The sequence below is a fragment of the Ascaphus truei genome, chromosome 5, assembly GCF_040206685.1.
Source record: "Ascaphus truei isolate aAscTru1 chromosome 5, aAscTru1.hap1, whole genome shotgun sequence".
NCBI classification, from domain to species: domain Eukaryota; kingdom Metazoa; phylum Chordata; class Amphibia; order Anura; family Ascaphidae; genus Ascaphus; species Ascaphus truei.
Window position 1 is genome coordinate 121,946,216 of NC_134487.1, and position 20,409 is coordinate 121,966,624.

A 20,409-nucleotide genomic window follows, 5' to 3' on the forward strand; every position below is an offset into this window, starting at 1 on the left:
AACAAAACTCGTGAAGTGGCCCACAGCTACAATTGCCAACCCCTGCCTTAATGTAAAACACAGTCTAGCCCCAGGGTGGGCAACCCTTTCGCCATTCGCCACTTGTGGCAAATTGGGAGTCAAAGTGTGGCGAATTGAGTAACCACAATATAAGGGCCGCCGGGACTCCTGCACTCACTATGCGGCCCGCGGTGGCTTTCCGCTCTCCCTCTCGAGTTCGCTCCCGTTCCCCCACGCTCTCCCCCCTCCCCGATCAGCCTGCTCATGCTCTCCAACCTCCCAGATCAGCCCGCTCTCCCACCTCCCCGATCAGCCCGCTCTCCCCCATCCCCGATCAGCCCGCTCTCCCCCCTCCCCGATCAGCCCGCTCAGAGAACTGCAGGCAGCAGCGCGCTCTAGCATTGAGGCACTTCCGTGCCTGCAAGAGCGCACGCGTGCAGTCCTGCCTTCTCTGCCGCCTCCTCCGAGCAAACCAAGGTGCAGGGGGGGGGGGTCATTGGAGGTGCAAGGGGGGGGTCATTGGAGGTGCAGAGGGGGGATCATTGGAGGTGCAGAGGGGGGATCATTGGAGGTGCAGAGGGGGGAGAGTGATGTGAGGTGCAGGGGGGGAGAGTGATGTGAGGTGCAGGGGGGGAGAGTGATGTGAGGTGCAGGGGGGGAGAGTGATGTGAGGTGCAGGGGGGGAGAGTGATGTGAGGTGCAGGGGGGGAGAGTGATGTGAGGTGCAGGGGGGGAGTGATGTGAGGTGCAGGGGGGGAGAGTGATGTGAGGTGCAGGGGGAGAGTGATGTGAGGTGCAGGGGGGGAGAGTGATGTGAGGTGCAGGGGGGGAGAGTGATGTGAGGTGCAGGGGGGGAGAGTGATGTGAGGTGCAGGGGGGGAGAGTGATGTGAGGTGCAGGGGGGGAGAGTGATGTGAGGTGCACGGGGTGAGAGTGATGTGAGGTGCACGGGGTGAGAGTGATGTGAGGTGCACGGGGTGAGAGTGATGTGAGGTGCACGGGGTGAGAGTGATGTGAGGTGCACGGGGGGAGAAGGATGTGAGGTGCAGGGCGGGTGGGATGTGTGTGGTGTGCAGGGGGGTATTGTGTGTTTGATGTGGAGGGGGAGTATTATGTGTGTGGGTGAGGGGGAGAGATGGGGGTATGAGAGATGGGTGGGGGAGTATCGCAAAGGTTGATAGTGAGGGGTGCTGGGGGAGATATATGAGGATGATGATGAGAGGTGCTGGAGGAGAGATGATGATGATGATGATTTTTACCGCGCGGCCCAATTTTTTTTTCCTTGGAGCAGTTCGGCCCTTCTCGCTTTACGAGTCGTGCAAGCCTGCCTTACTTGGTAGGGAAGGAGCGCGCTCAGGCTGTGTGGCACGCTCCCCTTCCTCCCAGCCCGCTTCAGTGGTGTGACGTGCTTCCTCCCCTCCAGCACCAGAAGTTGATGCGCTGACACGCTCCTCCCCATCCCCTCCCTCCCCTGGCCAGACCCGCCACCACCGCTTCCTTCCCTTTCTTTCTCAGCCGCCGCGATCTGGTTAGGAGACGGGGCTGATGCGGGGGACGGGGGCTGATGCCTGATGCGGGGGACAGGGGCTGATGCCTGATAAGGGGGCGACGGGGGCTGATGCCTGATACGGGGGGTAGGGGTGCTGATGCCTGGGACGGGGGGTAGGGGGGCTGATGCCTGGGATGGGGGACAGGGGCTGATGCCTGATACGGGGGAGGGGAGCCGATGCCTGATGAGGGGGACAGGGGCTGATGCCTGATACGGGGGACGGGGGCTGATACCTGATACGGGGAGGGGTGGGGGCTGATGCCTGGGACGGGGGGTAGAGGGCTGCTGCTGCCTGATGATGAGGGGGCTGCTGGGGGAGATGATGAAGGGTGCTGGGGCAGATGATGAAGGGTGCTGGGGCAGATGATGAAGGGTGCTGGGGCAGATGATGAAGGGTGCTGGGGCAGATGATGAAGGGTGCTGGGGCAGATGATGAAGGGTGCTGGGGCAGATGATGAAGGGTGCTGGGGGAGATGATGAAGGGTGCTGGGGGAGATGATGAAGGGTGCTGGGGGAGATGATGAAGGGTGCTGGGGGAGATGAGGGGGTTTACATGAGATGATGATGGGGAAATGAGATGAGGAGGAAGATAGTGGTGGTGGCATGAGGGGGTGAGAGGAGGAGGGGGGTGAGGGAGCTTGAGGGAGCTTATGGTCTGAGAATTTATAAACTTTTTCAAACCGTGTGTTTAAAATTTTCGCATGCGCAACATAATACCTACATTTTTACATGGTGTGGCTATTTTCACTTCTAATTCGCCACACCTGTGGATACATTGAAAAATAGATTGCCCACCCCTGGTCTAGCCTTTTCTCTTCACTATCAAGCCATCATTAGCTCAATTCAGCTCCTTGCTGAGGATTCAAATGTCAGGAGTATAATGCACCTTTTATATTCCTTCCCCACTTTCTGGGGCTGTAATAACTTTTTTGTTTTGTCACTGATGGTAGTAAAGATTTCAATATTTAAATTGTTTCTTCTATGTGGCCTCAAGTACCTTACAAGCGTGATTTCATCATCAAGCCTCACTATAGCGGAAGGGACTAGAAGAAAATTAGCATTAAGTGAATGTTTCTCCCATATGGAGAAACAAATGATGGACTTCTACCTCAAACTATACAAAAATACTGATATATGCAATCACCAAGCTTTCACTGCAAAAGCTTTAGACTGGCTGCACCCCAAAAGTGTAAAGTACTTTTCTGCCCCTTTCTCTTATGAAATGTTTTAACTACTTTTTTTAAAGCATACTGAAGTTATTAACATTTCAAAAAGGAGAACAGAAGGCTGTAATGTAGCCTCTGGTAATATTGATATAGGAATGTACAGGTACTACAGATATTGATTTAACGTCATATAACTTTCATCTCTCCATAAACGATAGGGAGAGAGTGCTATTACAGTTTAACGAACCACCCCCAATGTTACGTAATCTAGCCACTATGTCACTTGATAAGGACTGCTAAGGTCGAAACGTTGTGTTTGGCTCAATAAATTAGTTTAGTTACTTCAAATCCGTTTGTGCCCTGTGTTCCTTCAGTTACTACCTGCATTGGATTGATCACAGGCTATCGTTCAAGCACAGGAGCACCGGTAATTGGATCATTGGTTATACTACTCTTTTTAGGTGTGCGGCATTTACCTTATATGCATTGGACGTAATCTAGCAGCACAGCTACTTCGTGATCTATCACTGCTAAATAAATCGGTCTTGATTTAAGATTGGACATCCAGAACACTGAAGATGGCAGCACAGAGGAAAACCAGAAAGACCATCACTTATATTGATTATAATTTATGGATATTTAGGCTTTTTTGCTACACTTAAAAACACACAGCTATTACTTTACATCAAAACATTTACAGTTTCTTAATTGCGATGCAGCCTGACCTATTTGTATTGATTCTATTAATCACAGGTAAGCAGATCTCTCAAGACTCTGCAAAGCACACATCAGAATGGGCAGGGATGTTTTTTTTTTTTTAAACTCAAGATCTGATGATGTGAACAGGTGCGCTGGAATCTTGCATAATTTATGATTGTTCAATGTTGCAATAACTGGATACCTTTAAAAAGAGAGATGACAAGATAGAAAAGTGACCCACCCGGGCTGATCCAAATTAGGTCAAGTGATGCTTCAAATGTTAAGGTTGGTTCTTACAGCTTTCCTAGAAAATTGAGAAATTCAGCAAGCATCCATACAAAAATAAGACCCTGTTAACAACACTTTTCGGCAACCTTTCTTAGTTTCAATGTAACCAGGGCACATTTCTTGTTCTATGCTTCAGTGCAGATAGTGCCCATGATAAAAAATATTCCATAAAAATGTAGCTGAAAGTTTCACTTTTTATTAAAAACTAAATTACAAACACCACATTAAACATTGCCTTTATAGATTGCCACTGGCTTCCGGTTTCACAGAACCTGAAATCATAAAAACTAGCTTGAAGTATCCGAAGCGTATTAGCACGTAACACAAACAATAATAGAAAATAAGCCATTATATTACCTATTGCTGCAGGTGAAGCAAAACATACCAATTGTTAAGAAAGATAGCCACTAGTGTGCACTTTTAATAGGAGTTTGCCTGGGTCAAGAAAATGCACCTCAAATATACAATCAGGGTTTACACTGGCTCCTACAGCCTGCTAGCTGAGCACACAAGTCCTTGAGATTTCGTCTACTGCAATTTAACCTAACATCTGAAATGTAACATGACAACTTGCTTACAATTCTGAATAGAAAGTATACTATTACTTTCATGGCCCAATCAGCTGAAGAATCAAATACTGGTTTGTTGCTTATATGCCTTAACAAGCAAGCTGTTGCAACTGGCCTGCTTAACAGACGCTAACAAATGAGGGCGACTGCCTGAGATGTAGCTGACCTTTTCCCCAGCTACCGCCTAGAACCACCCTTGTATGGTGCTCTATACTGCTCACAAGAACTATGGGTTCTTAAAAATCTGTATAAGGAAAGAAAAAAAAAAAAAGAAAAAGGGGAAGGGGCAATATGTTGTTAATACAAATCCAGACAAGAGAAAACTGTGCATGGTCCACATTATTTAAGATATGCAGAAGTCACACAAGAAATAATAAATACTATCTACTGGAGGCTTCTGTGATTGTCTTCATATTTTCTGGTTCCTACAGCAACTACTGTAAGTAGCAAGTCAACCATCCAACCAGGACTACGGATTCATCTAAATTCACATAAACCCTGAACAAAGATTCACTTACAAATTTGTGCTGTTATATCAAAACGCAATCTATGTTGATTTATGCAAAATAAAAATTAATGCATCACAAACTTCCTAATACTTATTATGATTCAATACACCAAGCAATGGCAATTAAAGATATCAACAGAAATGAGAAACCCACTATAGCACTCTAGATCATTTTTTAATATACAAAACGCAGAAATTCATAAATACAAAACAGGTCCAACAAATACAAAAATCCAAACATTTTTGTATTTATCATTGAAAGCTCAGAACTTCAGAGTGCATTCGTGGATTTCTTTTTTCTCTTCATATTTTTGCTTATATTTAAAACCCTGTGCCACCCACAAATTACTAGGTCCTTAGATGTCTGTTTAACATTAGCCTTGAGCAGTGAATGGACACCTGATTTGTTTTGGGTTCTCAAAGAACAAGATGGTTTAGCAGCTCCCTTACTGCAGTTTTAAAGACCTGTATCAGAAAATACTGAAGTTTTTCAATTGTCAACTTTCCACTTATAGAATCCCTGATGACACTGACACAATTGCTGAGCTTGTCTCCAACCTCACAAATATAATTAAAATAAAAATGATATTATATGATTATACAGCCACTATAAAAACTTTCCATACAGTAAAAATATAAATGTCAAATAAATTATAGAATTGTAAAAGCCTGAAACACCAACTAATTTAATAGTAAGCAAAACAGAATTTAAGGTTGTAGAACAACTACTAGAAAGAAGCACATAATTTTTAGCACACAAACTCAAAATGTGCTGTAACATTCCAAAACAAAATCATAATTGCAGACCTAAAATAAGGCTGGAAAGTGTGTAAAGACAGCAACAATTATAAATTATTTTACAATAAAGCATGTTAATTTTCATATTCATTGGAAACAAACTCTGGACAAAAAATGTTTTTTTATAACACTACCAGAGAGCTCAAAGGCTGGTTACACTGGAAAATTAAGCCTTAACGTGTTGAAAATGTACAGAACAGAGGCTATAGACAGGCACAATTACAATGAAAGTGAGAGCTGTTAGTTCGTTTATGACAGTGAAAGACGGACATGCCTTGAGATTCACTTCTGGCTAAAACATTTCTGCAACAGTACAAAAAGTTTCCTTACTGCTACAATCTGAAACAATCACACAAAAAACTAGCAATAAAGAACAGGTGTTAACCATAAATCACATCCTACTAATGTCTTCACATTAAACCCTGCTCCCACACCAGACCCAATAATTTCATACTAGACTTCATTTTTCTATACACCAATTGTCCAAAGTTCTTCTAAACATATTAAACCTACATGACAAAAACAAATTTACTAAAATCAGCGCTAGACCTATTTTTAAATCAGTGCTGTGCACAATAAATGAAAAATATATATTAAGATGCAGCCTGGTAAATCTATTAAAGGGAACTATCTCTAAAATGCCCCAATAACAATATACAAATACAAATATAGAAAACAACCTGGCGCAAAGTGTACAAAGATGTCAGTGAATAAACAATTGTGAAACAATACAATATCAATGAGATAAAAAGGATATAAGTGATGAGAGTGGCGTCCTTTCTTTCAGATGTTGAATGATAAATGAATAGACAGTGGACTCAATTCCCAAAAACCCGTGGAAAAAGGGGGATTTTTTCTGCTGCAGGCTGTTATCCTGTGATGCAAGACAAGAACCATGGACAAAACATTGCGCAGTATTGTTTTTTTCAGCAATGAAATTCCCCCATGTATAACTTCAACAAATGCCTACTTACTAGATGCAAGGTAGGCAGCATGCAGTGGAGAGAATCTGTAATCTTCTAAGTCCAGACGTTTTCAGGCTTACACGAACCCCACGTGATGCACCCTCTCCGGATGGACATAAAAAGGATCTCCTTCTCAGGGTAATATCTCCTGTATCTGCTCCCATTCCTGTGTCTCCGACAAGGGATAAGAAGAAACAGAGGATTGCGCAATATCTAAAAAATATATTTTAATAACTCCTCCAACACTCGAACAGACATATACTCACAAGAACCGTGAGTTTTAAAATCAAATTAGGAACGCCCGACCCGGCTGTCCAGCAGCAAATTGCAGTCCCTCTCTGCAATTTGCTGCTGGACAGCCGGGTCGGGCGTTCCCAATTTGATTTTAAAACTCATGGTTCTTGTGAGTATATGTCTGTTCGAGTGTTGGAGGAGTTATTAAAATATATTTTTTAGATATTGCGCAATCCTCTGATTCTTCTTATCCCTTGTCGGAGACACAGGAACGGGAGCAGATACAGGAGATATTACCCTCAGAAGGAGATCCTTTTTATGTCCACCCGGATAGGGTGCATCACGTGGGGTTCGTGTAAGCCTGAAAACGTCTGGACTTAGAAGATTACAGATTCTCTCCACTGCATGCTGCCTACCTTGCATCTAGTAAGTAGGCATTTGTTGAAGTTATACATGGGGGAATTTCATTGCTGAAAAAAACAATACTGCGCAATGTTTTGTCCATGGTTCTTGTCTTGCATCACAGGATAACAGCCTGCAGCAGAAAAAATCCCCCTTTTTCCACGGGTTTTGGGAACTGAGTCAACTGTCTATTCATTTATCATTCAACATCTGAAAGAAAGGACTCCACTCTCATCACTTATATCCTTTTTATCTCATTGATATTGTATTGTTTCACAATTGTTTATTCACTGACATCTTTGTACACTTTGCGCCAGGTTGTTTTCTATATTTGTATTTGTATATTAAACCTACATTTTTATTTTATTAAGTGCGTAAAAAGCTTTTAAATAAAATAATTTGATACCAGCTATTAAGTTTGTGAGGTTTTTTTTAAACACCATACTGGAATAAAAGTGTAAACCAGGGTTTATGGTGTTGGTTTGATATACACAAGTTTTGGTTAAGTTTCTGCCTCAAAGCATTTAATCGCCCTTGAATGTAATGACAAAGAATTTGAGATGTACATTTTAATATATCTTCTATGGTTAAACATATTAATAAAATAATTCGAGCCATTGATTTAACTTTTGTTTGATGAGAAAAAAAAAATATATGAAAAGTGGACAAAACTGAATGGCTTTTTATCAAATCTATAAAACCAACTAAACACTTATCAGAACAGATCTGCATTATGCAGTTGTCAAAGGATACTGTTACTGCTCCAACACAAAGATGATACGGGATGTGATGTAATGTGGGGATTGAACTGCTCCACCACAGTCATGGATGAGGTGTCCCATATTTTTATATCATCTCCAGATGAAACAAATCTGATGCTATCCTGCATGGCTGTACCTGGAAACAATATGGGGGGGAAATGTAGGATGAAAAATACATTTAAATACATAAGAATAACATTTTACCAGGGGCTGACAACTCTGACATGATTTTCACAGAATACAGAAGTGCAAAGTTTAGTACAACTATGGAATTAACCACGTATTGAGGGGGAAGACCATTTAAGTGTGACAGACCATTAACTACCACACAAGTCAATTTGCACCTAAATTAATCTCCCAGAGTCTTGCAATGCAGGATAACTTGCCCTCTGGTTAAAAGCGAAAATTAGAGCACTCAAAAATATGCAGCAACATTTATAAGAGCATTTATTAGGAAAGTCACAAGACATTAACTGTTCTTTTGTCCTATAATTTTAGTGCCCATCAAGATGCCACACATTCAAAATAGCTACCTCCTGGCAAAAATATAAAAACAGCTTGTGTAAAAAGAAACGATGAAGCTGTATGTGTAATAATTTTATTTTAAACCATGTCCCTAAAAATGAAAATGTTTTGCAATGCATTCTGGACCTGGTCTCAAAGCCTAAATGAATAACATGCAGTGTAAAACACTTGTGGCATAACAGCACATTAAATAACTAAAGGGTGATCAGCCAATTTAAAGGCTAGTGTACACCATGGCCTCTAATTAAGGTAACAAAAATGTTTGTAGAACTGCTCAGTATCCCCAGCTGAAGGTAACGTTAGAGGAGTGGGCTCCATTTCGGTTCCAATCAGGATGATCCATCTGCCGGAGCGGTAAGCCCTATCCCACCCACCCCCATAGAAAACAAACAAGTGATTATGTACAGATGTAGCAGGCTTTATTACTCATGCAAGCGCAATAATGCGATGGCTCCACCCCATTGCTACGTGCAACCAATTAAGACACAATGACGTCTGCTCCCCCTGGCGTGATGTCAACGGGAGTATTAACTTCTGCTACATCTGTACCTGCTATGTTATTAGAGAACTGCAACGTTTAAAATAAGTACTTCTTTCCATTCTTAAAGCTAAAGCGGATCTTTGTGGCAAAGGGTTATAAAAAGGTGCAGCCCACCCGCGTTATTTAATTGATTTTTTAAAATCATTCAGGGCTTAAGATATTATGCAATTTGATGTGATGTTAAGTAAATATATTCTATTTTACGCATCAACTACATACATTATATAAAATGCTCACTTGTATCCTATACGAGCATCTTAAAAATATTTTTTTTTAGCAGTAGTGCTACTTCCCTTTTGCACTACAACTACCAGACAGTTCTGTGCTCTCACACCCCCCACCCCCCAAATTAAAAAGGAGGGGGGGAATACCATATTTTGTTCTGGCTCGGCGTAAGCCCTCCCCACAAGGCACAGGGGGCTCCAGATTGGAACAATCTAATACAGGCTTTGAGTCTTTCGTTTAGATTTTTATTAATTTTAGATTACACAAGTTAAAAAAAAAAAACACACGAACTAAATGAACATTAATAAACAAGTCATATATAGCACAGAAGACTGTATAGCTTTCTTTTTATGCATCTCACATTTAACATATTTGTTATAGAGTCTAAAACAACATTCCATTTTTTTTTAAATTGTTACTTTCATTTGAAACGGTGTTCTCGCTGACGAAGCACGCAAGTGCGAAATGCGTAGAGGTCACGTTGGGCTGTTCAGCACGTTTTTCCATTGATTGGTGTTGCTGAATCGGGAAGTTAGAGTTGGCGCTCCAATAGCTGACAGAGATCGTGGTCTGGACTCCAACATCAGCGATACTAATCAGCAGTCCACCTCTAACAACCCGGTCTGCGTACAGTTACTTATTAAATCGACACAGATATTGTGACCAGAGAGGTCATAGCAGTCCCTTTAATATACAATTGTTTGTCCAGAGATCTCCCAGATGCTACACGCTTCCGAACACCGTCTCGCTCGCAGACGTCACTGGCGTGACTGGGACGTGGCGACGTCACACCAGTGACGTCAGTAAGCGAGACGGTGTTCAGAAGTGTTGTAGTATCTGGGAGATCGCTGACAAACTGTTGTATTTATACATTTTTACATCCACTTTGCTGCTGCAGCTGTATTCTACCTTGCCAGCTGTACAACTTTTCATGGGTTAATACTTATCCTCTATGGGCAAGTGCTGGTTACCAGTAGTTTGGCTTTTGCTACACTTACTGGCTATATATTAATATCCTTTATCAATTTACCAGTGTACAATTCTCCATGAACACGTCATTTAGCCCATTGCCCTATGTCCCCCAGATTCTATACCTGGCTAATGCAGTAAAGTAGAGGGTGGGGTAGAGATAGAACCCAAATGCAGCACTCAGGTTCACGCTCTGTGTGATAAGTGAATGATTTAAAACATAACTTTATTAACTGTACCAAGTATATAAAATAATGGGTGTTAAAAACTGACGACCTGAAGGAATAATGACCTTCAATACTAGAACCGTATAGGTTCAGGGTCTAGAGTGTTGGTGTGTTCTGTAAGGTACAGGTAGCACACTAGACATCAATCCTAATGATGATCTGACCAATCTATACTCACTGGCTCTAAGGTAAGTACTAATGGCTGCAATCACCTATGGCACACCTGGTAAGGCTAAATAGTAGATTGTGTACTCAAAAAGTGACAAATAACTGGTAGGTAGCTGGAAGTCAGTCTCAGTGCTTGTAGGTAGGGAGAGACTTATAGCTGCAATCAGTAATTGTAGTGTCCTTGTAAGGTAGGTGTGGTGCTAGATCAGGTTGACCTGAAGTAACCTGCTTCTGTATACCGTAATGGTGAGGGTGTGACCTCTAATAACCTCAGTAGCAATGTAGACAGGTTAGTAGCACTGTGTGCAGGCTGATACAGAATAGAGCACATTCACACATATAGCTGTGACTAGCAGAACCATATGAAACAGTGAGTGTATCAAAGATACGTGAACTGGTACACACAATATATAGTCCAGAGGTGATTACTAGCTGTGGTAAGTTTTCAGCTAGTTCGTACTGTGATAGATTGACAATAAGTATATAGTGACCTTGAGGGCAGGTATACTCCTAATAGAGTGTACAGTGACCAATACCTTCCTAATCAGGGGTCAGGATACTCAAAATACACAGATAAATGAGCTGAATGCTATTGGTAGGTACAGAGTCCCCATGAGCTGCTGCCAGGGAATCCCTGAATCATGATAGTATCCAGCGCAGCTAGCTGTAAAGCAGGGGACCTAACCTAAGCTGAGTACTGATACCATAAATAGAGCATCAAATGCCAGTATTAGTTTGGATAAACGAAGCTCAGAATGTCCATCGGGGCACTTTGAGAGCCTGTATAAAACGCACGGGCAGGGAGCCGCATCACCTCGCAGTCTGAGACTGCGGTCGAAATCAGACCCCTGCGCGTGCACGTGTGGAAACAGAGCCGCCGACGCGCGCGTTTCGCGAGAGGCTTTTTCAAGGCGTAAGTGCAAGTAATCAGGTTACTTGCACTTACGCCTTGAAAAACAGAGCCGCCGACGCGCGCGTTTCGCGAGAGGCTTTTTCAAGGCGTAAGTGCAAGTAATCAGGTTACTTGCACTTACGCCTTGAAAAAGCCTCTCGCGAAACGCGCGCGTCGGCGGCTGTTTCCACACGTGCACACGCAGGGGTCTGATTTCGACCGCATTCACAGTCTCAGACTGCGAGGTGATGCGGCTCCCTGCCCGTGCGTTTATACAGGCTCTCAAAGTGCCCCGATGGACATTCTGAGCTTCGTTTATCCAAACTAATACTGGCATTTGATGCTCTATTTATGGTATCAGTACTCAGCTTAGGTTAGGTCCCCTGCTTTACAGCTAGCTGCGCTGGATACTATCATGATTCAGGGATTCCCTGGCAGCAGCTCATGGGGACTCTGTACCTACCAATAGCATTCAGCTCATTTATCTGTGTATTTTGAGTATCCTGACCCCTGATTAGGAAGGTATTGGTCACTGTACACTCTATTAGGAGTATACCTGCCCTCAAGGTCACTATATACTTTTTGTCAATCTACAGTATCACAGTACGAACTAGCTGAGAGCTTACCACAGCTAGTAATCACCTCTGGACTATATATTGTGTGTACCAGTTCATGTATCTTTGATACACTCACTGTTTCATATGGTTCTGCTAGTCACAGCTATATGTGTGAATGTGCTCTATTCTGTATCAGCCTGCACACAGTGCTACTAACCTGTCTACATTGCTACTGAGGTTATTAGAGGTCACACCCTCACCATTACTGTATACAGAAGCAGGTTACTTCAGGTCAACCTGATCTAGCACCACACCTACCTTACAAGGACACTACAATTACTGATTGCAGCTATAAGTCTCTCCCTACCTACAAGCACTGAGACTGACTTCCAGCTACCTACCAGTTATTTGTCACTTTTTGAGTACACAATCTACTATTTAGCCTTACCAGGTGTGCCATAGGTGATTGCAGCCATTAGTACTTACCTTAGAGCCAGTGAGTATAGATTGGTCAGATCCTCATTAGGATTGATGTCTAGTGTGCTACCTGTATCTTACAGAACACACCAACACTCTAGACCCTGAACCTATACGGTTCTAGTATTGAAGGTCATTATTCCTTCAGGTCGTCAGTTTTTAACACCCATTATTTTATTTATTTGGTACAGTTAATAAAGTTATGTTTTAAATCATTCACTTATCACACAGAGCGTGAACCTGAGTGCTGCATTTGGGTTCTATCTCTACCCCACCCTCTTCTGTGCATATACCCAAAGCACCGTTCACTGATTATTTGTTTGAGGCAGCAGCAGGGGCTCCCCTATTGCTTTAATGCAGTAAAGTAGTTAATATTTGTAGGAGTCTGTACCTACTACTACATATCCAGGTTTCTTAGGCTGCGTCCAGGGTTGCAGCAGCCATACGGAGACGCGTAGGCTGAGGGAAAGCGGGTGCTTTCCCTGGCCTTGGTTAGCGAGCCGTCCGTGGGCGTGTCGGGGGCGGGCCATTGACGTCACGGAGCTGGTTCGACCGGCCCTGCGCTTTCTTGAGCGCTTGAATCTAAAATTCTCCTAAGACCCACGCTTCCGTAAGCTTGCAGAAACGTGCGCGAGCCCCTGCTAAAGCAGCTCTCATTGCAGCTGCAGGGGCTCACGGGTAAGCACAAGCGCGCCTCAGCACGGGTCAGCGCCTAAGCGCTGACCATGCCCGAGGCCTTTCCTTTGTTTATCTTGGTATGATTTGTTCCGGACACAAGTTATCTGCATTGGGGATTTTATTCCAATTTTGTTTTTCCCCACTAGTGATACAATGTTCACGATTATTTTGGTGTTTTTTCTATACACTATTAATAGTTTATTATTTATGTTTTTATACTGCTATTACGTTGTGCTTCCCATATTGGTATATGGAGCAGCTAGTTATTCAGCCATTCCTGGGGATAATCATATCCATTACTTTATTCCCTCCAAATTTTGACCACGAGTGCATATTAAAAGGTACTGCTGTGACCTCTCTGCTCACAATATCTGTGTCGATTAATTGTATTTTTCCCTATGCACCGGGTCATTTTATTAATTGTAGGTATTTTGGCATGAGCGGTGTAACTCCAAGTAATAGCAATATTACAGTTACTTATTGTAAGTTTGATTAATTCGTTTTTGTTATTATTCATATCATTATAATTTTTTTCTAATGTTTTTGTTTAACATTATAGTTTATTTTTAGTGGACTTTTTACTAAATATATCTATTAAATTTGACCCTCAGTGCACGGTCTGCTTTTTTTCTTTTATCCCATTATATCCACTGCTTTCAATGGCACTACTGATAGATAATGCACCAGTATTAGTGCAACACATCATGTTAACGGGTGAAATTGCATCTGCTACATACTGTATATGTATATATACAGTGCTTGACAAATCACCCAAAAATCTACTCGCCGAACCAAAAAATCTACTCGCCACCTAGTCCCGCCCCAACCCCGCCTCTAGTCCCGCCCCCAACCCCGCCTCCAATCCCGCCCCCAGCCCCGCATTTAAAAAAAACCATAAATGAAATAAATTTAATAAATTCCTAGTAAGAACATTCGTTTTTGACATAAGTTTATTTATTGTATTACATTATACTACAATTAGTCGTGTGTGTGTGTGTGTGTGTGTGTGTGTGTGTGTGTGTGTGTGTATAAATGTCGAATCTAGAAAAAAAAGCCAGAGGTGAATGACTAGTTTCCTGAACCCCTTAACTAGTGTCTGGACGTCCCCGCTTCACAATATTTAAAGCAGCAATCCCGCCTGGGATCTTACCTGATCCGCAGTCCCTCAATGTCCAGGTACGCTCATTCCCGCTATGTTATAAGTTGGAGGGGATGTGTTCCCTACCTGTCTTCTGGGTTAGGGGGGGTTCCGATGTCTTCCGTGTGAAGCTTGAGTCAGATCTGGAAGAAAGCAGTATAAGTTATTTCGGTGTAGTATAGGGCAGTTAAGATATATAGGGTAAATAAAATATCCAGATCCAGATTGTGAGAGAGAGTGAGACAGAGAGAGAGTGAGACAGAGAGAGGGTGAGACAGAGAGAGGGTGAGACAGAGAGAGGGTGAGACAGAGAGAGGGTGAGACAGAGAGAGGGTGAGACAGAGAGAGGGTGAGACAGAGAGAGGGTGAGACAGAGAGAGGGTGAGACAGAGAGAGGGTGAGACAGAGAGAGGGTGAGACAGAGAGAGGGTGAGACAGAGAGAGGGTGAGAGAGACGGAGAGAGAGGGTGAGATAGACGGAGAGAGAGGGTGAGATAGACGGAGAGAGAGGGTGAGCGAGACGGAGAGAGAGGGTGAGAGAGACGGAGAGAGAGGGTGAGAGAGACGGAGAGAGAGGGTGAGAGAGACGGAGAGAGAGGGTGAGAGAGACGGAGAGAGAGGGTGAGAGAGACGGAGAGAGAGGGTGAGAGAGGGTGAGAGAGACGGAGAGAGAGGGTGAGAGAGACGGAGAGAGAGGGTGAGAGAGACGGAGAGAGAGGGTGAGAGAGAGGGTGAGAGAGACGGAGAGAGACGGAGAGAGACGGAGAGAGAGGGTGAGAGAGGGTGAGAGAGACGGAGAGAGAGGGTGAGAGAGACGGAGAGAGAGGGTGAGAGAGAAGGTGATAGAGACGGAAAGAAGGTGAGAGAGACGGAGAGAGGGTGAGAGAGAAGGTGATAGAGACGGAAAGAAGGTGAGAGAGACGGAGAGAGGGTGAGAGAGACAGAGAGAGGGTGAGAGAGACGGAGAGAGGGTGAGAGAGAGATGGAGAGATGGTGAGAGAGAGACGGAGAGAAGGTGAGAGAGAGAGACGGAGAGAGGGTGAGAGAGACGGAGAGAGGGTGAGAGAGAGATGGAGAGAGGGTGAGAGAGAGGATGAGAGAGGGTGAGAGAGAGACGGGGAGAGGGTGAGAGAGAGACGGAGAGAGGGTGAGAGAGAGACGGAGAGAGGGTGAGAGAGACGGAGAGAGGGTGAGAGAGAGACGGAGAGAGGGTGAGAGAGAGACGGAGAGAGGGTGAGAGAGAGACGGAGAGAGGGTGAGAGAGAGTGAGAGAGAGACAGAGAGAGGGTGAGAGAGAGACAGAGAGAGGGTGAGAGAGAGACAGGGAGGGGGAGAGGGAGGGGGAGAGGGAGGGAGGGAGAGAGGGAGGGAGAGAGGGAGGGAGAGAGCGAGAAACCGAGAGAGAGAGGGTGAGAGACGGAGAGAGGGTGAGAGACGGAGAGAGGGTGACTGTGGGGGGATGGGGTGACTGGGTGTGGGGATGGGGTGAATGGGTGTGGGGATGGGGTGACTGGGTGGGGTGATGTGGTAACTGGGTGGGGTGATGGAGTGACGGGGTGTCTGACTGGGTGGGGATTACTGACTGTGACTGGGTGGGGATTACTGACTGTCTGACTGGGTGGGGATTACTGACTGTCTGACTGGGTGGGGTGACTGGGCAGGGGGCAGGGGGGTGGGATGACTGACTTTTGACTGACTGGGTGGGGGGGGGAGTGACTGACTGGGTGGGGGGGGAGTGACTGACTGGGTGGGGGGGGGGGTGACTGACTGGGTGGGGGGGGAGTGACTGACTATTGACTAACTGACTGGGTGCGGGTATGACTGACTGACTGGGTGGGGGGATGACTGACTGACTGGGTGGGGTGGGGGGATGACTCACTGACTGGGTGGGGTGGGGGGATGACTGACTGAGTGGCTGGGTGGGGTGGGGGGGATGACTGACTGACTGGATGGGATGGGGGGATGACTGACTGACTAGTGGGGTGGGGGGATGACTGACTGACTAGTGGGGTGGGGGGATGACTGACTGGGTGGGGTGGGGGGATGACTGACTGGGTGGGGTGGGGGGATGATTGACTGGGTGGGGTGGGGGGATGACTGACTGACTGGGTGGGGGGATGACTGGGTGGGTGGAGTGGGGGGGTACCTCTGGTGTCCTACACGTTCTCTCTCTGTCTCTCTCTCTCTCTCTCTCTCATATACACACACACACACACACACACACACACACACACACACACACACACATACACACCACTCTCTCTCTCATACACACACACACACACACACATACACACATACATACACACACACATACACACACACTCACACTCTCTCTCGTTGGGGGGGGGGGGTCGGGGGGGAGTGGAGACAGCCACGGGGACCGAGGGGAACACCCCTGCCCCGCGCGTGCAGCCACAGGAGCGGAACCGGAGGAGGGGAAATCCCGTGCTGTCATCGCCTGCCCCGCGCGAGCAGCCATGGGGACAGGAGCAGAGACCAGAGGGGAAGCGGGTTCGGGGGGGGGGGACATTCCCCGCTATCATCTCCTGCCCCGGGCGAGCAGCCACGGGGACAGGAGCGGGACCGGAGCACACGCGGGACGGGGTGGAAATCCCCCGCTGTCATATCCTGCCCCGCGCGAGCAGCAACAGGGACAGGAGCGGAGACTGAGGGGATGAGGGGGGAAGCGCGAGCAGGAGACAGGGACCGAGAGCGCGAGGAGCAGCCACTACTTACCCCTGCAGAGAAGGGCTCCATCCCACGTCACGGCCAATTGGCCAATCAGCCAGGAGGATATTTTTTTGTTATTTATTTATTTTTACATTTGTGGGAGGGGGAAGCGGAGACAGCCACGGGGACCGAGGGGAACACCCCTGCTGGCATCGGGAGCAGCCACGGGCACTGGGGGAAAGCAGGGATCATGGGGCAACCGGGACGGGAGGGGGGAACATCGCCCGCTGTCATCTCCTGCCCCACGCGAGCAGCCACAGGGACAGGAGCGGAACCGGAGGGCAAGCGGGACAGGGGAGGGAGGGGGGGGGGGGAACATCGCCCGCTGTCATCTCCTGCCCCACGCGAGCAGCCACAGGGACAGGAGCGGAACCGGAGAGCAAGCGGGACAGGGGAGGGAGGGGGGGGGGAGACATCGCCCGCTGTCATCTCCTGCCCCACGCGTGCAGCCACAGGGACAGGAGCGGAACCGTGGGACAGGGGGGGAAATCCCCTGCTGTCATCTCCTGCCCGACAGTAGCGGAGACTGGAGGGGATGAGGGGGGAAGCGCGGGCAGGAGACAGGGAGCAGCCATTACTTACCCCTGCAGAGAAGGGCTCCATTTCGCGTCACGACCAATTGGCCAATCAGCCAGGAGGATATTTTTATTTATTTATTTAAAAAAAAAAAAAATTTGCGCAGAGCAGGGGAAAAAAGTAGCTGGCCACCGGCCAATTTCCGGTCGCGCCTGGCGAGTGGGCGACCGGGTTTGTCGAGCACTGTATATATATATATATATATATATATATAAGGTGGGAGGGATTACACATGGCTGAAGTGATGACGTCATGACGCATCGCTGCCGGGTGGTGAGTAAGAAGAGCCTCTGAGTGCTGGAACAATTTACCGAGGTAATATCAGGCTATGCTCCACTACAAGGTATTATATTTAACTATATAACAAACTGTGATGGCATTATATAGAACTACTTAAGCATATATGCCACAGTGTGAGTTTATTTATATTGTAGACACTCTGTGACGACGGTTTGTCTATAGCTGTTACTCTCAATGATACTTTGTATTGCACACTAAGCTAAGTCAAACATAGCATGGTTGCAGCTGCAGGCTTTAGCTTTTGCTTTAACAAAGCAGAATCGAATTATTAGTTGTGCCTTCCTCTGTGATTCTTACCCCACCCCTGAACACAATTACTCCACAGATGTTTATTTTTTGAGTAATCAGTCTCTGCAGTTTTTAGTATAGTATAGGAGGCTATAATTTGATACGGGCATTGACCCGTGCCTCAGGGCCATATCAAACACGTTTTGTAGGCCATTAAAAGACTGCTTTGGATCACATGATATTCTACACCAAATTGTTGATACACTTAATACTGTGTGCCTAGGATATACGTTATCAATCTGATTACTTTACTGCATTTGTTTATTTGCATCGGATGCATTTCTCTGTGGAAATTTACATGTAATGTGTGCAGTTTTGTAACATCAAGCAGCTTTGTAGCATCAAGACTGTCAGCCTTAGGTACCTGTTTTGAATTAATGCAGGTCCCCAATAATTTTTAAATTAGTGCTGGATTTAGGAATTTCTTGATTACCTTCGTCAGTCCAATCACTGCAATTTAGTATCTATTTGAAGGGCACCCATTCCTGATCCAGTTTATATGTTAATATATGTTGGTCTGTTTTGTATGTTTGAGGTTCTGTCTAAACCCATTTATTTTAAGTAGCATAATTAAATAAAATAATAAGTATTAACTTTTTTCATCACTTCAATTCAAACAATGAGTGCAAGTAAAAGGGTGTTTTCTTTTCTTTTCTAATTAACATACTGTATATACAAGACCAGTGTTCCAAAAAGTAAACTTCAAAGTGGATAGTTTAAGATTCAGAAGATCACGGGTAAATAAAATCGTTAGGCCATGTAGGACCACCTCCAAATGGAGACACATACTGGCTTGTTAGTGCATCTTTGGGTCCCCCAGTCCCGGATGCGAGAGGCAGAATTATGGGCGGTGTATAAAAACAACACTACAGGGAGGGACTAAAGGCTGCATGTTGCTATGGGGAGGACTTAGTCCACTTTGAGCTTATTTAAAATGCTATGACTTCTATTGCTTTTAGGATGATGCACTATTAATGTTTAATAACTACCTGGATCGTATTTCCTGCCTCTAGAAAAAAGGGCACTAATCCCCCCTGTCACATCCCTACTAGCTACATAATCAAGGCCAAAGAAAATAATTCACCTCACCCCACATTTAACATAGAAGACGTGTGGCTGTTTATTTCAGGTGTTAACCGACCGAAAGGAAGCGTTTGTTGGAGAAGAAATGCTATACGAACAGTCAGCAACACACAAGAAGGATAGATCTGCAAGCACCTAACTTTGTGAGTGTTAAGTCTCACGGGATCAACACTCTGCGGTCACAGGGGCCAGCAGCATGAAACGCGTGGCTGGCACTTCTGCTAGCCAAGGGCTTCATGTCACTATTTAAAACTGGCAGCAGTCATTGTATAACAAACAGTGATCCGCAAGTGACTGCGCCCCGTACGAAGGAGAGAAACAACTCCTGAGGCGGCCCGGTTGCTCCCCATCCCCCTCTCTGGGTGTCCGGTGCTCACCTTCAGTGGGTTAAGCCCCCGCCTCTCTTGCTCTGCAGCAGGACGTCACCTCCAACCGCCTCCAGCGCGCGCAAAAAAAAAAAAAAAACCGGCGCTCACAGACACCTCTGGCTACGTCCCTTCCTGCAGCATATCAAATGGCCAAACTCAGGGCGCCTGTAGTCACGTAACAAAAGAAGACGGCGAGCCGGATTGGACAAACCATGAGTGCTATAGAATTCAAAACAGTAGATCTAGTTGGAACGCAGTATTCTTTGCAGCTTCTACTGCATTGTAATTACGACTGAAGTAAAAAAAAATATATATATAGTCAATAAAGTAACAGTTGGCACTCACATAAATTCCAATGAATCCTGATGCTTGTCCCATATGCATAAAATAGATATAGTTACCGGATGCAGGTCCGGTAATAAGGAGACAGCACACAGATTTTAGTATTCCATAATGTGTATTGTGAATACAAGGCACCGCAACTGACGTTTCTGTCCACGTAGAGTGACCTTCCTCAGGGTTGACTATCGAATGACCGTGACACATTTATACCTGCAACCAAGTGTATCCCGTCACCAAAGAAAAATAATAAAAAATTACAAAAGCCTCACAATTTTCAGAAACATGGCTCCTTGGTTTCGACATGCAGGTATATCCCCATATTTAGATTAGATTATTTTGAACAGAGTTATTTATGTTGAATTTAAACTGTTATTTACTATGTT

The 20,409-nt window shown here is 45.3% G+C and overlaps 1 protein-coding gene across 4 annotated transcripts in view; it reads right to left on the reverse strand.

Annotated features, from left to right (window-relative positions):
• Nucleotides 1-19,831, reverse strand: part of NEDD1 (NEDD1 gamma-tubulin ring complex targeting factor) — a 65,277-nt gene extending 45,446 nt beyond the window's left edge. The window contains exons 1-3 of one of the 4 annotated variants that reach the window (XM_075600546.1): nt 19,694-19,831; nt 14,349-14,479; nt 7,932-8,075 (exon numbers count right to left, since the gene is read on the reverse strand). In XM_075600546.1, coding sequence (XP_075456661.1) covers nt 7,932-8,067 — 136 coding nt within the window. In that variant the 5' untranslated portion in view covers nt 8,068-8,075; nt 14,349-14,479; nt 19,694-19,831. Of the gene's footprint in view, nt 1-7,931; nt 8,076-14,348; nt 14,480-19,322; nt 19,674-19,693 lie in introns of those variants that run through there. The other 3 variants (XM_075600545.1, XM_075600544.1, XM_075600547.1) reach the window with 3 other exon arrangements.
• Nucleotides 19,832-20,409: the final 578 nt, after the last annotated feature.